Consider the following 12,698-nt stretch of genomic DNA (forward strand, 5'->3'; position numbering starts at 1 on the left):
TCCACGCAGGAGACAGTGTCTGCTGTATACACCTGCCTCAGGGAGGTCCTCTGGACAGGGCTCAGCACTGGACAGCCGCTGGAAACATCTTTGAGTGTGACCACTCGGTGACATTATTATGCAAGTCACTGTGTGCACACAGCTACGGCCCAGCAGTCAAGCCCAGTGTGGGGAGGTGGCCATGCTGGGCCATGACTCCAATTTCTGACAGACATCATCCTGTTGAAGAAAAGATGCTAAGGCCAGGCATGGGCTGTTAGAACCCCTACAGAACATGTAACCACTAAAGGGGCCAGAGGCAAGGGTGGCCTAGCCAGGGTCAGCAGGAGAATGAGAGACAATCCTGAAGTCCTGCTGTGAAAGGAAGGAACCTCAGCAAAGCAAAGATAAGGACCATGTTGGGGAGAGAGAGGCCCATGCAGCAGGTGTTCTGTTCTGGTATACAGTAGACATGCACTCTGTTCTGGTATACAGTGTATGCACTCTGCATGGAGGGTATACAGCAGACACGGATTTACAGAAGAAAATATGCAACAGATATACTATTCAGGGAGTGCACATAGTAGGCACTGAAGGGGAGTATACATTAGGTGCCCTCGTCCTTCATGATACATGTGTGCAGGAAACACTGTGTCTGGCAGAGCAAGCATATAGCTCACAGTATATACAATAGGTGTATAGGCCCTCTCCCTTGCAGGGATAGTATACAGTAGGCACTTTGCTGTGCAGCCACTGCCTACAGTAGTACGCCCTGAAGAGAGTGTGTCCAGTGGACATGGCTCTTTCCCCACTGTCCCTACAGCAGACTATTGCAATGAAGTTGGCACCCGTCAAAAGCTGAGGCCTACAAGGAGGCCATAGAGCGGGCACTGTGTCATACAGGAGCTTATACAGAGGTGGTATGCTCTGCAGGGTGTGCACACAGCAGGCACTGTGGGGCACCTCCCTGCAGTTCTGACTCAGTCCAGCAGAGGGTTCACCAGGGCTCCAGAGCTCCCCTAAGTTTGCTCAGGACAGTGCAGCCTGCTGGGGACAGCTCTGATCCACACCCACTTCCAGCCGGGTCCCCACCCTCCAGAGCACCTTCTAGGACCCATTCGCCTCTGCCAGGACAGGATTGGGGCAGGGGACAGGGCTTAGTGGGGCTCTCAGCTATCTGTAAGGCCAGGGCTTACAAACCAAATGGTCAACAGCTTGACTTAGGTACTTAAACATTTAACAAGTGGGTGTAGCCATACACACTTGTCATCCCAGCACTGGATAAGCAGAGGTAGGAGGATCGGAGTTGGAGGTTATCCCCAGCTGCATAGGATGTTTGACTTTGGCACAAGCATCATCAAGCACGGACAGAGCCTGGGTGTCATTCCCAGCACAGAGGTTATACACACCTGACACTCCGGAATGGGGGAGGGTGGAGGCAGGAAGATCAGAAGTTCAAAGTCATCACTAGCTACAGGCTGAGTTCCAGGCCAGCCTGAACTCCAGAGTGAGGGTCGCCAAAGTGGGGACCGGAGGCTGTCAGGCCTGTTCACAGGAGAACCTCGTGGTGCCCTGTGCAGCCCTTGGAACTCTCCTGAAATCCCTGAGGCCACCTGATCCCCAACATGTTCCCTTCTGCCTCCCAAGGACACTGGGGTCCGGTAACTGCTATCCAGACTCTAATTTCTCTGGGGCTCCCATCTGCCCCATGGCACCGGGGTTGGGGCAGAATCGAACCCATAATGTCGTGGTCAACCTGTGCATAGGTATTGGGAGGCTCTGGGCTCGTGTCTTTCCCCTTGGGAGCGCACGAATGGAGAAAAGGTTTTGGTTCGGTTTGGATATTCCTGGTGGCTGACCCTGCGCTTCTGGGACCTGCTGCATTGTCAGTCCCAAACTGCAGAAGATCAAGGAGAAAGAAGGGCGGGTCTGAGGCTGGAGTTCTCACACCGAGCAAGATTGCTCCATTGCTCTTTACTTTGGCAACATTGGGTTTGGGTTGCTTTTGTGTGTGTGTGTGTGTGTGTGTGTGTGTGTGTGTGTGTGTGTGTGTGTATCCCTGTTGTGTGCACATGTATGTGGAGGCCAGAAGTGGACATTAGGTGTCATCGCCAGTCGCTCTCCCCTGTGTCTTTTCAAATGGGGGCTCTCTCTCACTGGCGTGTGGGAGCCTGGGATTCTCTCCTATCTCCCTACCCAGTGCTGGAGTTACAGCTGTGTATCCCATCTCACTTTAATTTTATTTAAGAAAGGGTTTCTCTGTATAGCCCTGGCTGTCCTGAATCTAGCTCTGTAGACCAGACTGGCCTCAAACTCACAGAGATCCTCCTGCCTCTGCCTCCGGAGTGCTGGGATTAAAGGCCTGCACCACCACTGCCCACCCAGCTCCCATGCATTTTTTTTTTTGAGGCAAGGTCTCAAGTAGCCCAAGCTGGATTTGAGACCCTCACCCTAAACCCTGAATCGTCCTGATTCTATCTACTGAGCTTTGAGATGACAGGTATGTGTCACCATGCCTGGATCACTCTCCACTCTCCCCAACCCCCACGTCTGCTGACACTGCCATTAGCAAAAAGACCCACGCAGACAAAAAATGGATCGCTCCTGCAGAAACCTGGCCAGTTCCAATGGCCACACAACACCCTGCTCAGCGGTCGAACAATGTCCCTGAACAATGTCCCCGTTCAAAGGTCGATGCCAGATCCCTCCGGAAGAAGATAAGGGGAGGGGCTTGGGCTGCAGGGGAGGGGCCTTGCTGCAGGAGTCCCACCTTCTGGGCAGTGGCACTGAGGACATAGGTCCCCTGAGGACATCAGCTCTATCAGCAGGAACATGGGCGACTCAGGGAATAGCACAAGGACCTAGCAAACCTGACCCAGCAGAGAGAACCCACTCTGGGGGCAAACAAGGACTCAATAAGATCATAATGTAAGGGTGACTTCTGACTCCACCTCCTCAGTGTCACCACCACCTGGCTAGGAATTATGTCCTTGATCCTCCAGCTGTAACATGTGTCACAGAGCCTCACCCTTGTTTGTGGCTGCATGATATTCTAGCGTGTGGGTGGGTCACACTGTGTGTCCATCATCCATCCATCCATCCATCCAGTGGATACTGGCTGTTCTAGAGTGTTCTGGAGACGAAGCTCTGTGTACTGAGGTCCTGGGGTGGGATAGGCTTGCTGTGGGCATGGGAAGTTGCAGGAAGAGAGAGGGAAGGGGAAAGACGGGTGTGTGAGGGACACAGGAGCCTCACTCCACCCAAGCCTGGAGGGTGCCACAGCGTGGAAAACTTCGAGCTTCCTGGCTGTCCTGAGATGGACTCAGCTTACGTCCTGGGTAGAGGCCCTGGCCAGTGAGTCCGTGCTCAGGGTGACACGTTCCCTGGCTCCTTTCTGGCTGTGAATCCTGCCCAGTTCTCAGGGCCCCCATTTGGGTTTGGGTGACAGTGGCCAGACCCACTGAGGGCCAACCAACTTCTGCCTGATCCTGCAGATAGGCTCGGCCCAGAGCCCTTCCTTTTTGGCTCTGCATCTGAGAGGCTCAGAGCAGAGATAGGGAGGATGTGAGTGGTTCCTGTCACCCACTTTCCTGGGCAGTCAGCACACTGGGGGGTTCCTCCCTCACACACTCATGCTGGGTCACAATTTCCAGATCCTGGGGTGTCTGAAGTGTTCAGGCGGTCACTTCCCTCCTACCTCCTCGTGCCTGGGATTCCAAGTCTCTGGGGACATTTTGTGAGTGGCTGAGAGCTCACGGGTGCAGTCATGTGGAGCCCAGATAGGAATCATGTGTCTGGGAGGCCTCGGCCACCTCGTAAGGATCCATACACAAGCCCGAGAGTCTCGGGGCCTCTGGAGAGTCTCAGCAGCCAGGCAGTCACCCCTCCACCTGCGGCAGGTATTTTGAGCAATGCTTCCCAAGGCTTCTCCAGAGAAATCTGCTGAGTCTTAAGAGTTATCTCAGGTCAGCGGGAGAGCAGAGACGGAAGATGGAAGAGCTGAGCATGGGGGCACAGCAGTTTGGGGTGTCGGGGGTGAGCAGTCAGGGTGAAGGTCATGCCTAAGACCATGGGGGCCATGGGGTCTCAGTGACTGTGACTAACACAAAGCCAGCCAGTGTTTGCCAGGTGTGACGGCACATGCCTGCTATCCAGAGGCGGAGACAGGAGGTTTAGGAGTTCAAGGCCAGCCTGTGGTATGTGAGCATTTCTTACTTTTTGGTGTGTGGCTCAGCAACTTGAAGCTCACCCACACACTTGCGCAGTTGTCTCTGCCATTTATCTCCATCCTGAAGCTCCACTGCCATTCGATATGAACTCTCACACGCTCCCAACTTCCAGCACCCACAACCCACTTCCTGTCTCTGGACTGGCCTCTCATGGAGTTCCAAACTGTGTGGCCTTTTGCATCTAGGTCTCTCACTAAGCCTTAAGGGCCTTCAATGATGTGGGTGTCAAAAATCTCGTTCCTGTTCATGGCTGCATGATATTCCAGTATGTGGGTAGACCTCACCGTGTGTCCATCATCTGTTTGTAGGCACAGATATCTCTACCTGCTGGCTGCTGTGGACATCTCTGTGTCCATGTCCATTTCCCCGCACTTCCTTCCTTTTCTCCTTTGAGTTTTTGAGACAGGGGTCTCAGTTAGCACAGAGTGAACCCGCTGTGTACCCAAGGCTGGGGAGTGGAATGTCCCTCCTCAGCAGGGCACAGGCTGACAGAAGGCCATTTATTTTGCTCCTTAGTGCAGTCTCAGCCAGAAGCCCCAGGATCAGCCAGGCGAGAGAGAGAGAGAGAGAGAGAGAGAGAGAGAGAGAGAGAGAGCCATCAGCTGATGTGCATGCTGCAGGGCTCCAGGCCAGACACTATGTCTCTTCTGTCCCAGGAAGTTCCTGTTATTCTGTGGACTCAGCCACCCACCCAAGTGCCTGTCTCTGCTCTTCACTGGGGCAGGAAGCCAGGGGACCACAATGCAGCTGCCAGATATTCGGGGTCCACCCCATCTTAGAGCCATGCTGGGAGACCCTGAGCTTGCAGGAACCCCAGAGACTTGGTCTGCCACTTGGGGCATGAATGGCCCCTAACCTAGAGACCAGGTTCCAGAAAAGGCCTTGAAAGAGTCTCAGGCTTTGAAAAGTTGTCCTCATTTCTGTGTGTCACCGCCAGCACATACACACCAACGCTCCTGTGCGCAGCAGAGGATAGGACACATTTGGGTGGGAGTCGGTTCTCTTCTTTCAGGGTGGGTCCCAGGAATAGAGCTCAGGTTGCCGGGGTCAGAGGCAGGAGCTTTACTCTTCAGGTGTCTCAGGGCCCCCTAAGGTTTCTTCTTTCTCAGTGTGCTTGAACCTGGAACCAACTCATTTTATTTATTTATTTATTTATTTTTGGTTTTTTGAGACAGGGTTTCTCTGTGTAGCCCTGGCTGTCCTGGAACTGACACTGTAGACCAGGCTGGCCTCGAACTCAGAAATTCGCCTGCCTCTGCCTCCCCAGTGCTGGGATTAAAGACATGGGCTCTTTAAACTTCTCAAACACATCCTTTTATAGAGGCTGGGCTGGGGCTATCTTGGGGGCACAAAGAATCCTTCAGAGATTGGCACGAAGTAGGCACTTGACCATCCCAATGTTATTTAGCAAACATAGTAGGTGTTCTGCCAGATAGATCTGCTATGGAGGAGTTTAGTGCCAGCCATGGGAATGGCTCTGTTTCCACTTCCTGTCACCCCCCTCCCCACCCCCACCCTGACCGGCTTCCCTTTAGCAGGGGTCCTGGGCTCCCTGGCTGCAGCCTGGCCTCTGAACAACTGGGGACTGTCACCCCAGCTCCAAAGGAGACACCAGTAAATTGAACCAGCCTCATTCCCCATGGTACACTCAGCTCACCCTCAGGGCTTCCTGGGGACCACTAAGACTTGGGAGCACTCAAGGGGTGCTTCTTGTTCCCCTCGGTGGCACGGGCCAGGCCAGATTCCAAATTCTGGCTCTGGAAAATTCCATAGCCTGAATCCAGCCACACGGAGTGAGGCTAATCCCTCCGCATTTACTGTGTTATGTAACGTTCCGGATTAATACTAGAGGCAGATGGTGGGGCTCACACCCTGCCCTGTGCCTGCCTGGCTTTGGGAGTGAGGGGACTCCCACCTGGCACATGCAGGCGGGGGGCCCCAGATTCTTGAGGTGCAGAAATGCTGCATTCAGCACGGGGTGGGGGCGGGGGAGGGGAAGGGTGGGCTCCGGCGAAGAGGTAGCCTGAGATTCTGAAGTCCCTGGCTCCTTGCTCTCTTCTATCAGCCACACCCAAACGTCCATTTCCACTTTAAGGGTCAGTGCCCCGTAGGCCATCAGAGCTAGCGTCGTACACATGCCCACATCTGCCCCTCATCCTGGTTGCAATGTTTTCCGTGGTGTCCCATGCCACGGTGGTGACTCTTTTGTGTCCATAGCCTCCCAGCCCTGATTCTTTGGTCTACATGTCCTCAGATGTCCCCAGGCGGCCCTCTCTGAATCCCGCTGAGCCTTCCCAGTGCCCAAGTTGATGAAGCCCCACAGGTCGCTCCCGTAGGGAGCACCCAGCCAGATGCGCTTGGTCCTCTGGTCACCTGCCTCCCGTGTACCCCCGAGAGAATCCTGGGGCGGGCACCTCTGCAAAGAAACCAGCAGAGAGTTCTCTGGACCTCAGTTTCCCGGATGGGTGAACCAAGCGCTGTTAACAAGTCCCAAGAGGTGCAGGTCTGGGAGCGCGGCTGAACTAAGCCAGGTATCTGGCTGCCGGTTGGTTCCAGAGCACCTGCCACTCGGCTTCGGGTGCAGGCGGGNCCCCTCCGGCGTCCGAGCCCCGCCCCGCCCCGCCCTGCCCCCACTCTCCAATAAGACCCGCTCCCGCTGCTCCCGGGCTCAGATCGGCAGCGCTGCAGGCAGCACTGGCTTGCGCAGTCCCCGCGCGCGCTGCGCACTCAGGCCCAACCTGCGCAGATGGAGCCCCGGTCCCGGCAGCGGCGGAGCCGCCAGCTTGTGGCCACCTTCCTGCGCGACCCAGGCTCGGGCCGCGTGTACCGCCGCGGGAAGCTGATCGGCAAGGTGGGAGTTCCCGCGCCCGTACACACACACACTCACACACATACACGTACACAAACACACGCGCGCGCGAGTTCAAAGCGCGGGAACGGAGAGAGTTGAGGGGGCGGGGGTCTCGGGTAGGACGGGACCCCGCGCGCCATGGCTGGAGTCTTGGGTCCCCGGAGTTTGGGGTCCGGGCTGCATGGTGGATGGCGAGGCGGGAACCGCACTTGGTGCTCTGAGGGCTGTGTGGAGCGTGTGCGGGGTATGTGGGTTTCCCGCGTTAGCGCGGGCGCTGAGCATCCTCTGGGTGCACAGCTGGCGCTCCGCACGCAGTGGCGGGCTGTCATCTCCATGGTGGGCCCGCGGGGCTGTGGGTGCTGAGCTACGCGTGGGATCCGCGCTCTGCACCAGGCTCCCCTGCCTGGCTGCGGATGGGGATTGCTCCCTTAGTGGAAGAGTGCGCGGCTTGGGCTCAGGGGGTGTTGTGCGTTGTGTTCAGGTGTCTGGGTGTTGTGTATCCGGTGCACCTGGTTGCTGTGCTGTGTGGCTGGGTGTTGTTTGAAGGCATTCCCCTGTTAAACGTTACATCCTGTCTGGCTGCTGAGTGTCTAGGTGAAGCTGTGCATCTGGGTATTGTTTTGTGTGTCTGTGCTGGATCGGTGTTGTCATGAGTTTGTTTCTGGGTTTTGTGTGTCTGGGTATTTAGAGGCTGTATGCTGTGTGTCCAGATGTTTTCTATGGATGTATGGTGTGTGTGTGTGTGTGTGTGTGTGTGTGTGTGTTGGGTGTCTAAATGTTGTCGGTCTAGGTGTTGTGTGTGTAGTTGTGTGTGTAAGCGCTGTGGGCAGGTGTCTGGCTGGGTTGTGTGGGAGCCTTCTGTATATGAGAGCTGTGTGTGGATGCCAAGTCAGGAGTGTTTGTAGGCGTGTGGAAGTACCACGAGGGGTGTGCTTGGGGGTGTGTCTGGGTGTTGTGTGTGGGGTTCTGTGCCTGGATACTGTATGTGGATACGGTATGCGGTGCTGTGTTTGTAGGTGTATGTAAGTGGTCTATATGGGCGCTGTGTATCTGGGTTCTGTGTGGATGCTCTGTTGGGTGTTGGGTGGATGTTATGTGTGTGGGGTTTGTGTTTCTGGGTGTCATAAGTCCCTCACTGTCCTGTATAGGAGAGTACAAAGTCCTGCTCTGGCAAAGTCTGTGGGTCTCTTCTCTTTGGTGTGCAGCTAGGGTGTGGGGTGTTGGGGTGCGATCGCTGCAGTGTCTCCTCTTGGCTGAGTGTGTTTATAGCCAGTGTCTCCAGGTGTGCTCCGCTGTCTACACCTTGCCTATTGTCCTCCTCAGGGCGCCTTCAGCCGCTGCTACAAGCTCACGGACATGTCCACCAGCGCCGTGTTCGCTCTTAAGGTGGTGCCGAGGGGCGGAGCGGGGCGGCTGCGCCTGCGCGGGAAGGTGAGACACACACACACACACACACACACACACACACACACACACACACACACACACCGTTACCCCCAGCAGACAGTTGCCCTGCTTCCCTCTCTGCGAGCGAGCCAGGCCTAGGGCCTGTCTCCTGCTCTGCAGCTGAGGATCCTTCATGGGGACACAGGTGGAGCGTGAGATCGCCCTGCATAGCCGCCTGCGCCACCGCAACATCGTGGCCTTCCACGCACACTTTGCTGACCGCGATCACGTGTACATGGTGCTGGAGTACTGTAGCCGCCAGGTGGCCGGATTGGGAAGGGGCCTGGTCAAAGGGATGGGGCTTGGGGTAACGGGACGGACGGGGCTTGAGGACTGGGTGGGGCTTAGTTGGATGGGCGGGGCTTGGTATGTTGGCACTGGGTCTGCTAAGCCAGGCAGTGTGGAGCAGTGTCCAGCACTCCCTGTTGCTTGAAGGGGTGTCTGGGATAGGGCGGGGTCAGGTCACTGAGAGCCAGGCAGGAGGCCTCTTCTCTGTCCCACCTGTGCCTCTGCCTCCCTGTGACTATGTGTCTGCTTGTGCCCATGCCATGTTCACTTGGATTCCTCTGTCCAGCCAATAGTGTCCCCTGTTCCCACATATGACCCTGTGCACCCACCTGGGCCTACACACCCTCAGCCCTGCTCTCCCACCCAGATCCAAAACCCATCTAACAAGTACCAGGTCCCTCTACAGTCCTTGGCTCATGTGCTGAAAGTGCGGCGGACTCTGACAGAGCCTGAAGTGCGCTATTACCTTCGGGGCCTGGTCAGTGGCCTGCGCTACCTGCACCAACAACGCATCGTGCACAGAGACCTGAAACCCAGTAAGCATAAGGAAGGGACTTTCAGAGGGACTGGGAGGATGGTGAGGGGGCTGGGAGGAGGGTGAGGGGGATAGAAGAATGGTGAGGGGCTGGGAGGACAGTGAGGGGCTGTGAGGATGGTGAGGGGATAGAAGAATAGTGAGGAGCTGTGAGGATGGTGAGGGGATAGAAGAATAGTGAGGGGCTGGGAGGACAGTGAGGGGGATGGAAGGATGGTGAGGGGATAGAAGAATGGTGAGGAGCTGGGAGGATGGTGAGGGGGATGGAAGGATGGTGAGGGGGGTGGGAGGATGGTGAGGGGGGTGCGAGGATGGTGAGGGGCTGGGAGGATGGTGAGGGGGATGGAAGGATGGTGAGGGGGTGGGAGGATGGTGAGGGGGATGGGAGGACGGTGAGGGGCTGGGAGAATGGTGCGGGGCTCATGCTGTGTTCCTCTTCATCTGCAGGTAATTTCTTCCTTAACAAGAACATGGAGGTTAAGATAGGTGACCTGGGGCTGGCTGCCCGTGTGGGGCCTGCTGGTCGCTGCCACAGGTGATTGAGAGGCTCTGGGTGGTCCTGAGTGGGTCCAGGCAGCCCTGGCCTTCCTGATTCTCCCATGATTCCCTCCCAAGGGTGCTCTGCGGGACTCCAAACTTCCAGGCACCTGAAGTGGTGTCCCGAAATGGACACTCGTGCAAATCTGACATCTGGGCTTTGGGGTGCATCATGTAAGTGACAGTCCGGGGGACCCAGACTTGGGGAAGGTGGCAGGTGTGGGGTGGGCATGGACGGGTGGCAGGACAGGCTGTCCAGGTGAAACTAGATACGGGCAGGAAGAGCAAACATGGACAGATGTGCACACACTGAGATCAGGTGCATATTAACTAGAGCTGGAACTCGCTAAGTAGACCAGGCTAGCCTTGAATTCACAGAGATCTGCCTGCCTCTGCCTCCCCTGGGCTGAGATTAAAGATGCCACCACTGCATCCAGCTATGGGTCCAGGTCTTGGTCTGGGCTCCTACCTTGGTGCCAAGTGAGTTAAAGTGGGGAAGGAGGTTGGTTGGTCAGGCACTGGGCTGGCATGCATGAGAGCCCTGGATGCCATCTGCAGAACCAATGGGAGGGGCGGGCCAGTGCCCATCATCATCCCAGCGCTGGGCAGTGAGGGTACATGGATTAGGCGTTCAAGCCTCAAAAACATTTTAAAGAGGTGTGTGCAGGGGAAAGTGGGGTGCAGGTGGGTGGGGTACATCTGAGATGGGGAACTGGGGTGCAGGGTAGGCTGCGTTTGGCCAGGTGTATAAAGAAAACTGTGCACGTTCCCTGAACACCCAGGAGTTCCTGCCTCATTCTTACCTTGGCCAACCTGGCCCCAGGTACACGGTGCTGACAGGCACGCCACCCTTCGCCGCGGCACCCTTGTCAGAGATGTACCAAAACATCCGTGACGGCCACTACCTCGAGCCTACTCACCTGTCACCCAGCGCCCGCAGCCTCATTGCACGGCTCCTGGCACCGGACCCCGCCGAGCGGCCCAGCCTGGACCACTTACTGCAAGATGACTTCTTCAGTCAGGTAAGGATAGGTTCCCCAGGGTGGGCCCCTGGGGACCTAGGGCTCACCCAGATCCAGGGCTGACCCTGAGCCCACCAACTCCACAGGGCTTCACCCCGGAGCGGCTGCCTCCACATTCCTGCCACAGCCCGCCTGTGTTTGCCTTTCCCCCACCGCTGGGCAGGTTGTTCCGGAAGGTGGGCCAGCTCCTGCTAACCCAGTGCCGGCCACCTTGTGAGTAGCTGTCCCTGGCTTGTCTGTGGTCGCTTCTCCATGGCCATGACAAGAGGATAGGGGAGGGGGTGGGCAGGAGATGTTGGCATTGGTGTCCCCCAGACCTGTGCCTCCCTCAGGTCCCTTTACCTCAAAAGAGGCCTCAGGCCCTGAAGAAGAGGGCACAGAACCAGACCACATGGAGGCCAGCAACGAGGCAAGTAATTCAGTGAACAGTCTGGAGAACTCTGAAAGGCCTCTGCGGCATAGGCTTCCCTGCAAACTCGGACTGAAGCGTTCATCCATCCCATTTAAGGGACCCCATACCATAGACCCTGCTGTCCCCGAGTCACAGACCCAGCCCCTCACTGTGGATTCTAGACAGGCCTGTTCCAGCTTCTGTCCCTCCTGTTCCCAGCCCTGCATTTATGGGGTCCCTGCTGTGTGTCTTTCTGTAGCTGGCAGGTTTTGTCCAAAGAGAAAACCTGTTCTTAGTGTAAAGAGGGGTGGGTCCCGGGGCTCCCTGGGGTGGAAGCTGGGCCTCACCTCTGCTCTCTAAACCCCTCTCCCATAAGGAAAGGGATCCTCTCTGCACCGAGGGCCGAATCCACCTCCTCACCCTTGGGACCCCGCGGACTGGCCTGGCGGGTGAGCAGCAGAGCCTCATCCCTGGCCAGTGTCAGATGTCTGTGACTGGGCCTTGCCTGTGTCCTGTCTGTGGCCTCAGTTTCTCTACCTGTAGAATGTGGTGCCTGTGAAATCAGGGTTTAATATGATTCGTGGATGCAAGTGCAGGAAACCAGGCTAACGGGAGGGCACCCCTTGCCAGGGCTGTCTGGGTACCTGTGTGACTCTGTCTCAATAGGCCCAAAGGGGAGCTTGGCCCTGCAGCTGGAAGTGGCAACCAGAAAACTGTTCCTCTGCTTGGACGCAGGACCTATGGGTAGGAAGTCACCCCAAAGTGCAAGACTGAGGCAGCCAGGAGGGGCCCTAAACCAGGCTTACTCCAGACCCAGCCCAGCCAAACCCAGCCCAACCTAGCCCAGACACAGCCCATAGACACAGCCACAGCCACAGCACAGACACAGACACAGACACAGCACTACACCCTGGCTCATCTTTTCTCTTTCTCCTTATGCACAGCTGGACAGGAACCCCCAGGGGAGCAGCGGCCTGTTCTCTGGGCTCCTAAGTGGGTGGATTACTCCCTCAAGTATGGCTTCGGCTACCAGCTGTCGGATGGGGGCAGTGGGGTGCTGTTTCGGGATGGCTCCCACATGGCCCTGCACCCCCAAGGCGGGTAATTAGTGGGGCTCCCCTCCCCAGAGACCCAGGCTTTACCCCGTCTCTTGATTAATTCCTCAGCTACATACGAGGAGTCTGCCAGGCGGAGGACACAGGAAAACAAATGTTTTCTTTTTCAAGATAATTTCTTCATGTAGCCCTGGCTAGCCCCAAACTCAAAGGGATCGTCCTGCCTCCGAAGTGCTGAGATTAAAGGCTTGGCCACCACCAACAGGCTAGGTTCCTTTCTTTCTTTCTTTCTTTCTTTCTTTCTTTCTTTCTTTCTTTCTTTCTTTCTTTCTTTCTTTCTTTCCTTCCTTCCTTCCTTCCTTCCT

General features: G+C 56.4%; 1 protein-coding gene across 1 annotated transcript in view; it reads left to right on the plus strand.

The window, feature by feature from the left end:
* Nucleotides 1–6,856: 6,856 nt before the first annotated feature.
* The window catches only part of Plk5 (polo like kinase 5), a 7,988-nt gene continuing 2,146 nt past the window's right edge, over nucleotides 6,857–12,698 (plus strand). The window contains exons 1-12 of the mRNA XM_021175065.1: nucleotides 6,857–7,059; nucleotides 8,383–8,490; nucleotides 8,651–8,767; nucleotides 9,200–9,329; nucleotides 9,776–9,863; nucleotides 9,944–10,039; nucleotides 10,689–10,887; nucleotides 10,974–11,100; nucleotides 11,220–11,296; nucleotides 11,655–11,727; nucleotides 11,945–12,022; nucleotides 12,223–12,379. Of these exons, the coding sequence (XP_021030724.1) occupies nucleotides 6,955–7,059; nucleotides 8,383–8,490; nucleotides 8,651–8,767; nucleotides 9,200–9,329; nucleotides 9,776–9,863; nucleotides 9,944–10,039; nucleotides 10,689–10,887; nucleotides 10,974–11,100; nucleotides 11,220–11,296; nucleotides 11,655–11,727; nucleotides 11,945–12,022; nucleotides 12,223–12,379 (1,355 nt within the window). The 5' untranslated portion in view covers nucleotides 6,857–6,954. The remainder of the gene's footprint in view (nucleotides 7,060–8,382; nucleotides 8,491–8,650; nucleotides 8,768–9,199; nucleotides 9,330–9,775; nucleotides 9,864–9,943; nucleotides 10,040–10,688; nucleotides 10,888–10,973; nucleotides 11,101–11,219; nucleotides 11,297–11,654; nucleotides 11,728–11,944; nucleotides 12,023–12,222; nucleotides 12,380–12,698) is intronic.

This window comes from Mus caroli, chromosome 10, assembly GCF_900094665.2.
Source record: "Mus caroli chromosome 10, CAROLI_EIJ_v1.1, whole genome shotgun sequence".
Taxonomy (NCBI): domain Eukaryota; kingdom Metazoa; phylum Chordata; class Mammalia; order Rodentia; family Muridae; genus Mus; species Mus caroli.